General features: G+C 40.2%; 1 protein-coding gene across 2 annotated transcripts in view; it reads right to left on the bottom strand.

Moving 5' to 3' along the window:
* The window catches only part of slc4a11 (solute carrier family 4 member 11), a 123,306-nt gene that overhangs the window by 57,637 nt on the left and 48,966 nt on the right, over positions 1–16,703 (bottom strand). The window contains exons 4-6 of one of the 2 annotated variants that reach the window (XM_088354529.1): positions 11,980–12,023; positions 5,894–6,122; positions 4,633–4,665 (exon numbers count right to left, since the gene is read on the bottom strand). In XM_088354529.1, coding sequence (XP_088210655.1) covers positions 4,633–4,665; positions 5,894–6,122; positions 11,980–12,023 — 306 coding nt within the window. Of the gene's footprint in view, positions 1–4,632; positions 4,666–5,893; positions 6,135–11,979; positions 12,024–16,703 lie in introns of those variants that run through there. The other variant, XM_088354528.1, reaches the window with a different exon arrangement.

The following is a 16,703-nucleotide window of genomic DNA, read 5'->3' as shown; positions in this document are numbered from 1 at the left end:
CAACTTTGACACCTGACCTTTTGGGAAACTTGATCTCCAAGACCCAATTAAAAACCTTAATCCGTTCAACAAGCATTCGGATCACATACATTCTTGAAACCAAACGAGACCAATAAACACCTTAACACTTTCTTGAAACCCTAACAGAAAGAAACTCAACTTTACCAGACCACCTCCAACTTTGACATCAAACCTTTTTTAAACCTGACCTCCAAGACCTAATAAAAACCTTAATCCTTTTAATAAGCATTCAGACCACATACATTCACGAAACCAAACGAAACCAATAAATACCTTAACACTTCCTTAAAACCCCAATTCAAAACCTGACCTGACACAAACTCAACTTTAACAGACCGTCTCCAACTTTTACACCTGATCTTTTGATACTTGACCTCCAAGACCTAATCAAAAACCTTAATCCGTTCAACAAGCATTCAAATCACCTACATTCACGAAACCAAACCAAACCAATAAATACCTCAACACTTCCTTAAAACCCCAATTTAAAACCCGACCTGACACAAACTCAACTTTAACAGACCGTCTCCAACTTTTACACCTGATCTTTTGATACTTGACCTCCAAGACCTAATTAAAAACCTTAATCCGTTCAACAAGCATTCAGATCACCTACAATAACAAAACCAAACTAAGCCAATACACTTCCTTAAAACCCCAATTTAAAACCCTACCTGACACCAACTCAACTTTACCACAAAGTCTCCAACTTTGACACCTGACCTTTTGATCTCCAAGACCTAATTTAAAACCCTAATCCTCTATTAAAACCTTAACTCAACTTCAACAGACCATCTCCAACTTTGACATCTAACTTTTTTGAAACTTGACCTCCAAGATCCAATTTAAAATCTTAATCCGTTCAACAAGCATTCAGATCACCTACCTTCACGAAACCAAACGAAACCAATAAATACCTTAATACTTCCTTAAAACCCCAATTTAAAACCCTACCTGACACAAACTCAACTTTAACAGACCGTCTCCAACTTTTACACCTGATCTTTTGATACTTGACCTCCAAGACCTAATTAAAAACCTTAATCCGTTCAACAAGCATTCAAATCACCTACATTCATGAAACCAAACAAAAGCAATAAATACCTGAACACTTCCTTAAAACACTACCAGCAAGAAACTCAACTATAGTGGACTATCTCCAACTTTGACATCTAACCTTTTGGAAACTTGACTTCCAAGACCAAATTAAAAACCTTAATCTGTTCAACAAGCATTCAAATCACCTACATTCATGAAACCAAACAAAACCAATAAATACCTGAACACTTCCTTAAAACCCCAATTTAAAACCCTACCTGACACAAACTCAACTTTACCACACCGTCTCCAACTTTGACACCTGACCTTTTGGAAAACCTGATCTCCAAGACCCAATTAAAAACCTTAATCCGTTCAACAAGCATTGGGACCACATACGATCTTGAAACCAAACTAGACCAATAAACCCCTAACACTTTCTTGAAACCCTACCAGCAAGAAACTCAACTTTAATGGACTATCTCCAACTTTGACATCTAAACTTTTGGAAACTTGACTTCCAAGACCAAATTAAAAACCTTAATCTGTTCAACAAGCATTCAGACCACATACGATCTTGAAACCAAACTAGACCAATAAACACCTTAACACTTTCTTGAAACCCTACCAGCAAGAAACTCAACTATAGTGGACTATCTCCAACTTTGACATCTAACCTTTTGGAAACTTGACTTCCAAGACCAAATTAAAAACCTTAATCTGTTCAACAAGCATTCAAATCACCTACATTCACGAAACCAAACGAAACCAATAAATACCTTAACACTTCCTTAGAACCCCAATTCAAAACCCTACCTGACACCAACTCAACTTTACCACAAAGTCTCCAACTTTGACACCTGACCTTTTGATCTCCAAGACCTAATTTAAAACCCTAATCCTCTATTAAAACCTTAAAAAATACCCAATAATCCCTTAGGGGCGTCCCAAAATCCGCCTCATATTACAAAGGTGCTTAAAATAATCCCAAATGCGGCATCTAATATGCCTTGCATTTGCTGCAGGTGTGTTGGGGAGCATCTTTGGAGGTGACCTCAATAAAACCTCGCAATCTTATGCAGCCTCGGAGATTAACTGTCTGTCACGCGCACACAAAGACACACTCAAAGACACACACCAAGACACACTCAAAGACACACACAAAGACACACGCCCCCAGGAATGATTGGTTTCCCTCTCGGCCCGGTGAAGGAGGTGATTAAATGAGTCGAGGTGGCGGATGAAACACTTATCCTATACGGAGGCGCATACTTAACGGGCCAATCAGCACGCAGCATGCTGATGATGTCACACCACGCCAATGGGGGGGCAGGATGTATGGCGGGGGTGTGAATTCACAGGGGCGGCGATCGTAAATGACAGCGAGGTCGAGTGGTGCCGACACGCTACGCTAAATTGCGGTTACGTAACTTTGTCGTGCTAGCGAGACCGCGTACGACGCGGAAATTGCTAACGCTAAAATATTCTGCGATAGGTATGTTCGTGTTTTGTCTCCAAAACCCAAAAAACTTATGAGAAACTAGCATGTGACAAAAATTTGACGGCGTTCCAAAATGAGCGCACGACACAAATATGCTAACATGTGAGGCTAACTCTCCTTTGCAAACGCATGCCCAATGTAGCTAGGAAACAAACACAATAAATAAGACGCTACGTGTCATGCTAACTAGCTACATTTTGTATTATTTGCAGAAAACCAGGAACTAGCCTGCTAACATGTCAGTTTAATACCTGCGATGCATTCAAAATGCTAAGGAGATACATTTTAATTATTTCTCCAGAAGTATCCAAAGTAACTTCCAAACTAAAGCTAACATGTCAGTTTAATACCTAATTAAAACACGTAAACATGCTAGCTTGTAAACAGACATAAAACAAATGGTGAATAAGATGCTACGTGTCATGCTAACTAGCTACATTTTGTATTTTTTGCAGAAAACCAGGAACTAGCCTGCTAACTACCCTGTGATGCATTCAAAATGCTAACGAGATACATTTTAATTATCTCTCCAGAAGTATCCAAAGTACCTTCCAAATTAAAGCTAACATGTCATCTAATACCTAATAAAACACAAAACATGCAAGCTTGTAAACCGACATGAAAAAAATGGTAAATAAGACGCTACGTGTCGTGCTAACTAGCTACGATTTGTATTATTTGCAGAAAACCAGGAACTAGCCTGCTAACTACCCTGTGATGCATTCAAAATGCTAACGAGATACAATTTAATCATTTCTCCAGAAGTATCCGAAGTAACTTTCAAATTAAAGCTAACATGTCAGTTAAATAACTAATAAAACACAAAACATGCTAGCTTGTAAACCGACATGAAAAAAATGGTAAATAAGACGCTACGAGTAATGCTAACTAGCTACATTTTGTATTATTTGCAGAAAACCAGGAACTAGCCTGCTAACTACCCTGTGATTTTTCTATTAATCTTAAAGAACCAGGAACTAGCTTACTTACTACCTTGTGATGGACTTAAAATGCTAACACCCATTTCAAGCTTCTTTACAAATTAGCAAGTCTCTCCCAAACTTGACACGTTCTCTTTTAATGTTAAAAAAAATGAACATGCTAAGATGCTATGCTAACTAGCTAAGAACGCCACGTTGTTCTCTTCTCAGAGAATCAGGAACTAGCTACCTAAGAACCACGACACAAACAAAAAATGCTAAAAACTCTTGCTAAAACCCATTTTAAGTGTTACTCATCGAAACAGGACGTAGCTCCAAAATTAGCTTACAACAAAAAAAGCCAATATGTCAGGCTAGCGCTCATTTGCAACACATTGTCAAAGAAAGAGTCCGAATCCCGAAAGTAGCTTAAAAACTGACATGACATAAATAAAAAATATGACGCTAGGTGTGACGCTAACTAGCCAAGGACGCCACATTTTTCTATTAATCTGAAAGAACCAGGAACTAGCTTACTTACTACCTTGTGATAGCTTTAAAATGCTAAGAACAATTACAAATTTCTCCCAAACTGGACACATTCTCACGGGACAACAGGAAATCTCCATTTTTAATGTTATTCCAAAGAAAAAAATGAACATGCTAAGATGCTATGCTAACTAGCTAAGAACGTTTTTCTATTCTCGTAGAATCAGGAACTAGCGACCTAACAACCATGACACAAACATAAAATGCTAAAAGCTCTTGCTAAACCCCATTTTAAGTGTTACTCATCGAAACAGGAAGTAGCTCCAAAACTAGCTTACAACAAAAAAAGCCAATATGTCAGTCTAGCTAGCGCTCATTTGCAACACTTTGTCAAAGAAAGAGTTCGAATCCCGAAAGTAGCTCGAAAACTGACACGACAAAACAGTAAATGAAATGCTACGTGTCAAGCTAACGAGCTAATCAACCCCCATTTTGTGCTACTCCCGAAGAATTAAGAACTTCTAAGTATCCTGTGATCAAATAAAACGCTAAAAAGAGCCATTTTATGTGTCACAAAACAGGTGGATGGATGGATAAAATGGAAAGATACGGTGATGGTGATAGGGTTACCCCCCCAAAATTTTCTTCTTTTGTTGTTCTTACCGTCATCAAAGAAAACAAAACTTTGAGACATGTCTGCATGCCGTGCGAGGAAGAAGGAAAAGGAAGAAGAAAGAGGAAGAAGTCACATGAGAAGATATTTTTAGGTTAATACAAAATATTGCCGACCCGGGTAAAATGTGAGCTTATTCAGCGATACGCACACATCGTTTGTTAGCACGCTTAATGTTGGCATGCACAGCGTTAGAGTTTTAGATATTCTGACATGAGTTAGAAAGAAAGAAAGAGACAAAGAAAGAGACAAAGAAAGAAAGAAAGAAAGAGACAAAGAAAGAGACAAAGAAATAAATAGAAAAAGAAAGAGATACAGAAGAGATAAAGAAAGAGAAAAAGACAAAGAAAGAAGGAAAGAGAGAAAGAAATAAAGGGAGACAGAAAGAGAGAAACAAAAAGAAAGAAAGAAAGAAAAAAAGAAAAAGCAAGAAAGAGAGAAAGTAAGAAAGAAAGAAAGAGAAAAAACAAAGAAATAAATACAGAGAGAGAGAGAGAGAGAGAGAGAGAGAGAGAGAGAGAGAGAGAGAGAGAGAGAGAGAGAGAGAGAAAAAGCAAGAAAGCAAGCAAGCAAAAGAGAAAGAGAATGAAAGAGCAAATGAAAGACGGACAGAAAGAAAGACAAAAAGACAAAAAACAGATCAAAAGAAAGAAAGAAATCGAGAAATTAAGAAGGTAAGAAAGAGAAAGAAAGAGAGAAAAGAAGGAAAGAGACAAAGACACAAAGAAAGAGACAAAGAAAGACAGAAAGAGATAAAGAAAGAAATAGAGAAAGAGAGAGAAAAGAAGAAAGAATGTGACAAGAAAAAGACAAAAAAGAAAGAAAAGACAAAGAAAGAAGGAAAGAGACAAAGAAAGAAAGAAAAAGAGAGAAGAAAAAAAAAAGACACGAAGAGAGAAACACAGACGGAAAGAAAAAAATAAAAAGCAAGACAGAGAGAAACAAAGAGAAAGAAAGAGAAAAAAAAAACAAAGAACAAAACAGAGAGAGAGAGAGAGAGAGAGAGAGAGAAAGAGCAAATGAAAGACAGACAGAAAGAAAGACAAAAAGACAAAAAACAGTAGCTCTGAAGTTAGCAAGTATGCCAACAACAGCGCGCTAACTCTTCCTTTGTCACGGCCGGCCGCCATGTTGGAGAGGCGGCGACTTCAGGCAATTCTCACTTGTCCCACATGGGGGCGCCACGTGAGACCCAATTTCACAAAACAGGAAGTAGCTCTGTAGTTAGCAAGTATGCTAACGTTAGCTCACCGTTGACGTCCTGAGCGCCGGCGTCGGTGAAGAGAAGACTCATGACGTCCTCGAAGTCGCAGGACGGTTCGGGAGCGGTGTCGTCCTGCGCCACGTGTCTCAGCATTCTCTTCAGGACGTCGTCCAGCGACGCCGCCGTCTCGTCCAATAGGATGCTAGCGCGGGCCAGGAAGCCGTCCAGGTCCCGGTGCGCGCGGATTTCTTCCTCGAAGTTCATGAGCTGCACGTACTGGGGGCGAAAGTGGAGTTCGTTGGCGATCGGCGACACACTAGCAAAGGTTTGGTGTACCGCGTTAGCATTTTTAGCGTTTTTACATATTCCCATACGCAAGAGTAACACGATATTAGCATGTTTTATGCTAGTTTTTTCAATTATTATAAGTCTGTCTCTAGTTGCTAGCTTGAAATGTATTAGCTTTTTAGCGGAACACGCGGAATGATAGCATGCTTAGCATTTTTAAATAACCGTTAGCATTTCTAGCGTTTTTACATGTTCCAATAAGCAAGAGTAACACGATGTTAGCATGTTGTTATGCTATCTTTATTCAATTATCTTCAGTCCACAGTTGCTAGCATGAAAAGTATTAGCTTTTTTAGCAAAACACGCAGAATGATAGCATGCATTTTTAGACAATCGTTAGCATTTTTAGCGTTTTTACATAACAATAATAATAATAATTTCCTTGTATTGTCATTCTGTGTAACAATGTACACAGAACGAAATGTCGATTGCACCTGACCCGTTGTAGCGAGCCGATGCAGCCGCAGCCAACAGAGGGCGCCGCCGACCACTTTTTAAGTCTTAGGAATGACTCGGCCGGGGCGCGAACCTCCGACCTCCCAGTCTCAAAGCGGGCGCCTTACCATCTAGGCTACTGAGCTGGTTTGTTCCGATACGCAAGGTTAACGCGATGTTAGCATGTTTTTATGCTAGCTTTATTCAATTATCATCTGTCTCCAGTTGTTAGCATGAAAGGTATTAGCTTTTTTTGCCGAACACGCAGAATGATAGCATGCTTAGCATTTTTAGATAACCGTTAGCATTTCTAGCGTTTTTACATGTTTCGATACGCAAGATTAACACGGACGCAAGTGGAGTTCGTTAACGATCGGCGACATGCTAGCAAACGTTTGGTGTACCGCGTTAGCATTTTTAGCATTTTTACATATTCCCATACGCAAGAGTAACACGATGTTAGCATGTTTTTATGCTAGTTTTTTCAATTATTATCAGTCTGTCTCTAGTTGCTAGCTTGAAATGTATTAGCTTTTTAGCAAAACACGCGGAATGATAAGGTGCTTGATAGCATTTTTGGATAACCGTTAGTATTTCTAGCGTTTTTAAATGTTCCCATACGCAAGAGTAACACGTTGTTAGCATGTTGTTATGCTAGCTTTATTCAATTATCATCCGTCTCCAGTTGCTAGCCTGAAATTAGCTTTTTTAGCAAAACACGCAGAATGATAGCATGCTTGATAGCAATTTTAGATAACCGTTAGCATTTCTAGCGTTTTTAAATGTTCCAATACGCAAGATTAACACGATGTTAGCATGTTGTTGAGCTAGCTTTTTTTAATTATCATTTCAAATTACAAATGAATACTGCCTTTACCAGTATTTTTCTCAGGTTGCTAGCTAGAAATGTATTAGCTTTTTTAGCAGAACAAGCGGAATGATAGCATGCTTGATAACATTTCTAGCATTTTTACATATTCCCATACGCAAGAGTAACAAGATGTTAGCATGGTTTATGCTAGCTTTATTCAATTATCATCCGTCTCCAGTTGCTAGCCTGAAAAGTATTAGCTTTTTTAGCAAAACACGCAGAATGATAGCATGCTTGATAGCATTTTTAGATAACCGTTAGCATTTCTAGCGTTTTTACATGTTCCCATACACAAGAGTAACACGTTGTTAGCATGTTGTTATGCTAGCTTTTTCAATTATCATTTCAAATTACAAATGAATACTGACTTTACCAGTATTTTTTTTAGGTTGCCAGCTAGAAACGTATTATCTTTTTTAGCAGAACATGCAGAATTATATCATGCTTAGCATTTTTAGATAACCGTTAGCGTTTTTACATATTCAGAAATACGAGATTAAACCAACAAATAGTCAAAGTCTGATATTTAAGATGCATGTTATAAAACTAGGTTTTTCAATTATCATTTCCTAGCTTGAAATGTATTAGCTTCCTTAGCAGAACACGCGGAATGATAGCATGCCAAGCATTTTTAGATAACCGTTAGCATTTTTAGCGTTTTTACATATTCCGATACGCAAGATTAATACGATGTTAGCATGTTTTATGCTAGATTTATTCAATTATCATCAGTCTCCAGTTGCCACGTGGGGGCTTCCCTGGCACACTCATGGGAGGAGCCGGGACACCATCTTGCTGAAAGACGTGGGCCGCGAGGAGAAGGCTGGAGGACTTGAAGAGAGGGCTTCACAGAGACTCGAGCGACACTAATTCGACTAATTCGGCCATATTCGATGAAGTTCACTTAGTTCGATTGTTAATGAAATTAAATCTGCCCCCGTGTGAAAATGTCGGCTTACTTGTTCATCTTTTCCATCAAGAAACGAGCGCGCATTGTTGGGTGAATGTAGGATGTGTTTGGTTAATGGAGTCAGATAACTAATTCGAACAATTTGGTAAACGATACATTTTGATATTTAATTCCCAACAAACCGTAGGTAGCACTTTACTACGGAGGGAGACCATCAAAGAGCGGCGTGATCGCTATGTTATAACTGTTGGCAGCGGACAGCATGAAGCCAAATAGGTCAAGATGTCGATTTTGGCATGGATGGAATCGTCATGTTAGCACCAATATTGAGCAATATTATGTCTCATCTCATCTCATTAGCTGTACCGCTTATCCTCATTAGGGTCGCGGGGGTGCTGGAGCCCATCCCAGCAATCATTGGGCAGTGGGCAGGGGACACCCTGAACTGGTTGCCAACCAATCACAGGGCACACGGGGACAGACAACTCACTCGCTCCTTCACACCTAGGGACAATTTGGACCGGCTAATTCACCTGAAATGCATGTTTTTGGAATGTGGGAGGAAACCGGAGTGCCCGGAGGAAACCCACACAAGCACGGGGAGAACATACAAACTCCGCACAGGAAGTCTGGTAGCTGGATTTGAACTCACTCAGGAGGTTCCCAAGACCTTAGAACTGTGCCGCACATGCGCTAACCACTGCGCCGCCGTGCTGCCCAGCAATATTATGTGATCACTAAAAAAGAAAACAAATCGATCTTGAGGGGGCGCGAGAGGATTTCTTCTTCTGAGGGGGGTCGTGACTGAAAAATATTTGAGAAGCACAAATATATGAATGTAAACGTGTATACAAATTATTCCTAATTTATTATCTTTTCTTACTGCCCTAAAAAAATGAAAAAATACGTAAAAGGACAGCCCGAGAGTCTGAGAGACGCTTGAATGGACGTCCGGATGATTACGGTTCGATACGGAGCGCAGAAATTCAGCCCGCCCCCCCCGGAGTATCGATCGAAGGATCGACACACAGAGAAAAAAATAACCAAAGACGGGGTGGAAGCCCCCAACCGCTCTTTGCAAAACACGAAAGGACTTCTTCTCTTTCTTTTACGTCTTTATAGACGACGCAGCAACACGCCGCATTGTCGTACTGTGTTTGTTTGGTGACGGGGAGGGGCGGGGGGTCGTCTATTTTGGGATCTCGTCAACCGCGCCGATTTTATTTTGGAAATAAAAAACGTCCCGGGATCAGAAACGGCGAGCAGGACGCAATTGCGGCACCGGGGGTATGCGGGCCCACGTTTCCGGGAGTTTACGAGCGACGGGGAGGAAAAACGATTAAAGATAAGTCGGCATTGGGCAGCACGTACGGGTTAATCCAGAATGGAAATCTAATCAATGAGAATTACCTCATTCAACTAATAAACCTCTTTTTTGACAATTGATAAAAAACTTCATTTTAGGTCAAGGACCACAGGATAGAAAAAAACATCCTCTCAGGGCCGGACTTAATTGATTATAGAGAAAGAAGGAAAGAAAGAAAGAGAGAGAAGAAGAGGGAGAGAAAAAGAAAACAAAACATAGAAAGTGAGGGAGAGAGAAAGAGAAAGAGAAACAGAGAAAGAGAAAGAGAAAGAGAAAGAGAAAGAGAAAGAAAGAAAATATTGAAAGGAGAAGAGCGAGCAAGAAAGAGAGAAAAAGTCAAAAGAGGAAGATGGAGAGGAAGAGAGAGAGATAGAGGGAGAAAAGAGAGAGAGAAAGAATTTATGGAAAGGAGAAGAGAGCAAGAAAGAGAAAGAAAGTGAGAAAGATAGAACAATAAAAGAGAGAGATAGAGGGATAAAGAGAGAGAGAGAGAAACGGAGAAAGCAAATGTAAAAAAGAAAGTATGGAAATGAGAAAAGAGCAAGAAAGAGAAAAAATGAGAAAGAGAAAGAAAGAAAATATAGAAGGAGAAGACAGAGCAATAAAGAGAGAAAGAAAGTGAGAAAGAGAGAGATAGAAAGAGAGGGAGAAAGACGAAGAGAAAAAAAGAGAGAGAGAGAGAGAGAGAGAGTGAGAGAGAGAAACGGAGAAAGCAAAAGAAAGAAAATATGGATGAGAAGAGCAAGAAAGGAAGAAAAAAGTGAGAAAGAGAAAGAAAGAAAGAATATAGAATGGAGAAGAGAGAGCAAGAAAGTGAGAAAAAGAGAAAGATATAAAGAGAGGGAAAAAGAGAGGCAGAGAAAGAGAGAAACGGAGAAGGAGAAAGAAAGAATTTATAGAAAGGAACAGAGAGAGGAAGAAAAAAAGAAAATTAGAGAAAAAAATAGAAAGAGGGAGAAAGAGAGAGAGGGAGAAAGAGAGAGAAACTGAGAAAGCGAAAGAAAGAAATGAAATTTGAAAATGAGAAGAGAGCAAGAAAGGGAGAAAAAAGAGAGAAAGAGAAAGAAAGAATATAGAAAGGAAAAGAGAGAGCAAGAAAGAGAGAAAGATAGAAAGAGAGGGAAAAGGAAAGATAGAGTAAGAGAGAGAGAAGAGAAAAAAACGAATAGGAGAGAAAGAGAGAAATAAAAAAGACACAGAAAGAAAGTGACGGATAGAGTTAGATCAACCAGAGAAAGAAAGAAAATAGGAGAGAAAGAAAGACAAAAGAGAGAGACAAAGAAAGAGAGAAAGGAAAAAAGAGAGCAAGAGAACAAGACCAAAAGAAAGTAATATAGACAGAACAATAGAGAAAGAAACCTAAAGAGAAAGAGATAGCGAGGGACACAAAAAAAAGAGACATAGATAAAAGAGATAGCAATAAATACAACTTATTTTGTGAGTGGTGCCTGATTTGATTTCTGGACTTTTCTTTTTAGTTTATCTCTCTCACATTGGACATGCACCTACCATGAAAATTTCAGACTCCTCTGTGATTTCTAAGTGGGAGAAATAGCAAAATAGCGGGGTGTTGAAATATTTATTTGCAGCTGTATCACACGAATAAATCGTTAAAAAAATCATGCATTGTGATTTCTGGATTTTTCTTTTTAGTTTATCTCTCTCACAGTGGACATGCACCTACCATGAAAATTTCAGACCCTTCCATGATTTCGAAGTGGGAGAAATAGCAAAATAGCAGGGTGTTCAAATACTATTTGCAGGTGTATCACACAATAAAAAAATCATGCATTGTGATTTCTGTATTTTTCTTTTTAGTTTATCTCTCTACGATGAAAAAGTGGGGAAAATGGCAAAATTGCAGGGTGTTCAAATACTTATTTTCCTCACTATATAAATGCTCAAAATATTTTGCAATTATGGCTCTCTGGGTCAAAAAGGTTCCCGACCCCTGCTCTGGAGGGAACCATTATCCCCTGGTAGCCCCCCAGAATCTTGAGTATTTATTGTAATTCCTCAGCTTCATCAAGTAATCGACGAAATAATCAACTAAGAAAATAATCGTTATCCGCTACCCTAGATGCTCATTGCAATCAGTTCTTCCTCGTCCCTGATTTGCCACCCTTAGCGCCTTGTCGCTAACGAGCGCTAGCTCGTTAAAACTACCCCTTTTTTTTTGTGAATGGAGTATTTTTAAGCTTACCCTTTTGGATGTGTTGAGCAGCACGCAGCCGGAATCGTCGCTTGCTGCACGGGAAGCAAAACAAAAGACAATTAGCGAAGACGTCAAGGTCGGAACCATAAGATGGCCGCGTGTGGTGAGGTTTTAAAGAACTGCTATGGAACCTAGATGCTAAAAATGATATTAGGGACATAAACAACCGCATGCTGATGACGGAGTTTCTTAAGCTAGAGAGGAAGGCGGCCTTTTGAGTCAAGGTCATGTAAGAAACTGAACAAGAAATTCGAGCAATTTTTACAGAGCTATTATTGCTGCCCCCTGCTAATAGTCGTCTGTGGGTAATGGATTGTGGCCGAAACAATGCAGTTCATTTATAGGCGGACCACAATGGCACGCTTCGAATGCCCGAAGTGATAAAAAAGTATTCTGCTGTCTCCTGCAGTCATCAATACTTGACAGGTGATAATGGATAGTGGCAGACACAAGCCATTCAATTTAGGTGGAAAGAATGGGAGAAGAAAGCCGGCACGCGTGATAGAAATTTGTTGCCTCTGCCCACGCTCTGAGCAAGTCGACTTGAGATAATGGATAGCAGCCAGAACCGTGCAGTTCACTTTAGATGGGCTAAAATTGTAACGCTTCAGCAACCTGAAACGGAAAAAACTTTGCTGACCCCGACTCACAGCAATAGTCAACCGGGGATAATGGATCATAGCTGCATTTGTGAAGTTCTTCTTTTTAGGAGTAAAAGAAATAAAAAGCCGCCATGCATGACAAAAATTTGCTTTTTTATCCTCTGCTCTTAGCAATATTTGTCTGGGGGTGATGGATTGCGGCCATATCAGTGCAGTTTATTATAGGTGGAGATCATGGATAGCAGCCAAAACCGTGCATTTCACTTTTGGTGGGCTAAATTTGTCACGCTTTAGCAACCTGAAACGGGAAAAAAAACTCTGCGAACCTCGACTCACAGCAATAGTCAACCGGGGATAATGGATCACAGCTGCATTTGTGAAGTTCTTTTTAAGAGTAAAAGAAAAATAATGGCCGCCATGCATGACACAAATTTGCTTTCAAATTTGCTTTCTTAGCCTCTGCTCTTAGCAATATTTGTCTGGGGGTGATGGATCGCGGCCAAAACAATGCAGTTTATTATAGGTGGGCCACAATGACACCGTTCAGCAACCCAAACCGAAGAAATTACGCTCTGCTGCTCTCCACTCATAGCAATAGTCGACAGGGGATAACTGATTAAAGCTGTATGTATTATGTTGATTGTAGGAAAAATAATGAAAAAATAGCTGCCATGCAGGACATAAATTGGCTGTCTTAGCCTCTGCTTTTTAAGTAATATTCGAATGGGGATAATGGATCGCAGCAAAAACTGAGCAGTTCATTATAAGTGGACAAGAATAGTACGCTTCAGCAGCTTGAACCCAAAAAATGGAGTCTGCTAGCCTCCACCTTCAGCAATATTGAACCGAAGATAATGGGTCACAGCTTTGTTTATGCTGTTCATTTTAGGAACAAAATAACCAGCATATCCCTAAGCATATCCCTAAGAATAAGGAGAAAAATAACCGCCACACATGCTTCAGTGGCCTGAACCCCCCAAAAATGCTTTTTGCCAGCCCTTTCTCTCAGAAATAGTTCACCAGAGATAATGGATTGCGGCCACAATCATGCATTTCATTTTAAGCGGGTCACAATGGCATGCTTCAACGGCATGTTCTGAAAAAAATGGGACTCTGCCGGCCCCAGGTCCCATAAATAGTCAACTGAGGATAATGGATTGCGGCCCACAACTGTGCATTTTATTCTCGGCGGGCGAGAACAGCATGCCTCCAGAACAAAGTGTCCCCACCACTTGCAATATCGGGTTGGGGAAAATGGATCACGGCTGCAATTGGCAGTAATACAAAAAGAGCTGCCACAAATTACCGAAAGATTCACTTTTGGCCCCCCCACTCTAAGTAATGACTAATCATGGATCAAGGCTACAACAGTGCATTTCATTCTAGGCAGGCTTGCTGTGGCATGCTTTGCGACAAAAGTGCCTCTTTGCCGGGATCTGCTCACAGCAATATAGGACTGGGGATAATGGATCACGAGTAAAGTTATTTTTAGGCGGGGAAAAAAACATGAAAAAAAGTTGTCAGCCCTGACAAAAGTGAGCTCTGTTGCAGCAACATGTGATCGGCGATAATGGATCCCGGCCGCATGAGTGCAATTCACTTTTTGGAGGACAGAACTTACAAAAAAAAGACAAAAATTCCCTCAGCTGATCCCCGCTTGCAGCAATATTCTACTGGGGATACCGGTTCGCCGAATATTTTTCAATCCGCGATGCGCTGAGGCTGCAAAGTAGTTGTATTAATTGTATCGAAATCCAAAGCACAAACACATCTCAGGCGGGTCAACATTCTCGCCTTCGGCGAGGACTTCCCTCAACAAGAGCTCCGATAAAATTCATCCTAATTAGAGCAAATCCGTCCGCCACGGAGAAAAGTCTTTCTCTCTGAAAAGCGAGACGAGGGGGGGCAAGGATGGAGAGCGACGGGAGCGCTCAAAGATGCGGGGCCGCCTTCTCCGATAACGCTTTTTAATCCGCACGTGATTCCGAGGCTCTGCGGTGATAAAAGAAAAAAAAAAAAGGAGACTAGTGGGGGAAAACCTTTCATGCCGGGCGCCGTTATATAACGGCGCTTAGCGTCTAGTGGGGACGACGTTATTAGCTTTAGCGCGGGCTTTCCTTGGCGGCCTGTCGGGGAATCAATGGGGGCTTATGGGAGATGTCGTCGCTGCTGCGTGACCGGGATGTTTGGTATGGGGGATAATGGCTTTTGCACGTGGCCGGTCGACACCGAGCTCTAATTATTGTTCGGCGACAAAGAAGATCATTTTAACTGCTGTAAAAATAAAAATGAAAACAATCGGGAAAATGGAGGACGACTAATGATATCGGGGCTGCAACCGACGTTTACTTTAATAATCGATGAATCGGGGTTTTTGTTAAAACACAATTTTAATTTCTTCCTATATTCAAATATAGCAGTCTATGGCAGCCTAGCTAAAATGGATCTTTGATATCTATAGCCATCTAAGGCGGCCTAGCTAAAATGTATCATCAAAATATATAGCCATCTATGGCAGCCTAGCTAAAATGGATTTTTGATGCATAAAGCATCAGCGGGAGCTTAGCTAAAATGAATTTTGATGTTTATTGCATTCTATGGGAGCCCAGCTAAAAAGAATCTTTGACATATATACCAGGCCACTATTGGTGTGTGAGTGTGTGTGTGAATGGGTAAGTGTGAAGCACATTGTAAAGCGCTTTGGGAGGTCTTCATTGACTTGAAAAGCGCTATAGAAATGCAGACCATTTACCATTTTATGACAGACTAGCTCAAATGGATTTCTGATGCCATAACCCTGCATGCCTTTTGACATCTATAGCCATTCATGACAGCCTAGCTAAAATTGATCTTTAATGTCCATAGCATCTGTGGCAGCCTAGCTAAGATTAATTTTTGATGTCTATAGCCATCCATGGCGGCCTAGCTAAAATGTACCATTGACATCTATAGCATCTGTGGCAGCCCAGATAAAAGGAATATTTGACGTTTATAGCTATCTATGGGAGCATAGCTAAAATGAATCTTTCATGTCTTTAGCCATCCATGTCGGCCTAGCTAAAATGTACCATTGACATCTATAGCATCTATGGCAGACTAGCTAAAATTTATCTTTGATGATTATAGCCAATCATGGCAGCCTAGCTAAAATGGATCTTTCATGTTTATAGCCAATCATGGCAGCCTAGCTAAAATGGATCTTTGATGTTTATAGCCAATCATGGCAGCCTAGCTAAAAGGAATCTTTGACATTTATAGCCAATCATGGCAGCCTAGCTAAAATGGATCTTTGATGTCTATAGTATCTGTGGCAGCCTAGCTAAAAGGAGTCATTGACATTTATAGCCATCTATGGCAGCCTAGCTAAAATGGATCTTTGATGTCTATAGCATCGTGGCAGCCTAGCTAAAAGGAATCTTTAACATTTATAGCCAATCATGGCAGCCTAGCTAAAATGGATCTTTGATGCCTATAGTATCTGCGACAGCCTAGCTAAAAGAAAACTTTGACATTTAAAGCCATCTATGGCAGCCTAGCTAAAATGGATCTTTGATGTCTATCGCGTCCGTGGCAGCCTAGCTAAAAGGAAAATGTGATGTCTATAGCCATCCATGGCAGTTAAGCTAAAAGGGATCCTTGACTTATATAAACGTCTATGGCAGCCTACCTAAAATGGATCTTTGACGTCTATAATAGTCTATTGCAGCAAATAAGTTCAATCATTCAGAATTCTCAATTTTTTTTAGTTCATCTGTTTCAAATCATCGATTTTTATTCAATTAGAATAAAAAAACGATTATGAGCGCTAATTGCTGTGAGGCGGCCGTGCTAAGAAGCTCATTTTTACAGCCGTCAAAAAAAGATTAGAGACAGAGTGATCCTTTTTCAACAATCGGGACAATAGAGGGCGCTCATCAAAAGGGGAAACGACTGATGATGCATAATGGATAAAATACCCCCTGGGATTTGGCGACCCCTCCTTACAACGTTTTCACTTTACAGTGGCACATCAGTCCAAATCATTTTCCACACTTCAAACTTTGCGGTGTTTATACATATGACAAGTTATGTCTCTAAGATGCCTGTCTGCTATTGGTTAATGTCATGAAA

The sequence above is a fragment of the Urocampus carinirostris genome, chromosome 15 (genome assembly GCF_059441175.1).
Source record: "Urocampus carinirostris isolate Australia breed hairy pipefish chromosome 15, RoL_Ucar_1.0, whole genome shotgun sequence".
NCBI lineage: Eukaryota > Metazoa > Chordata > Actinopteri > Syngnathiformes > Syngnathidae > Urocampus > Urocampus carinirostris.
Note: the sequence above shows the minus strand (reverse complement) of the source record. Positions and strands in the feature narration are given on the sequence as shown.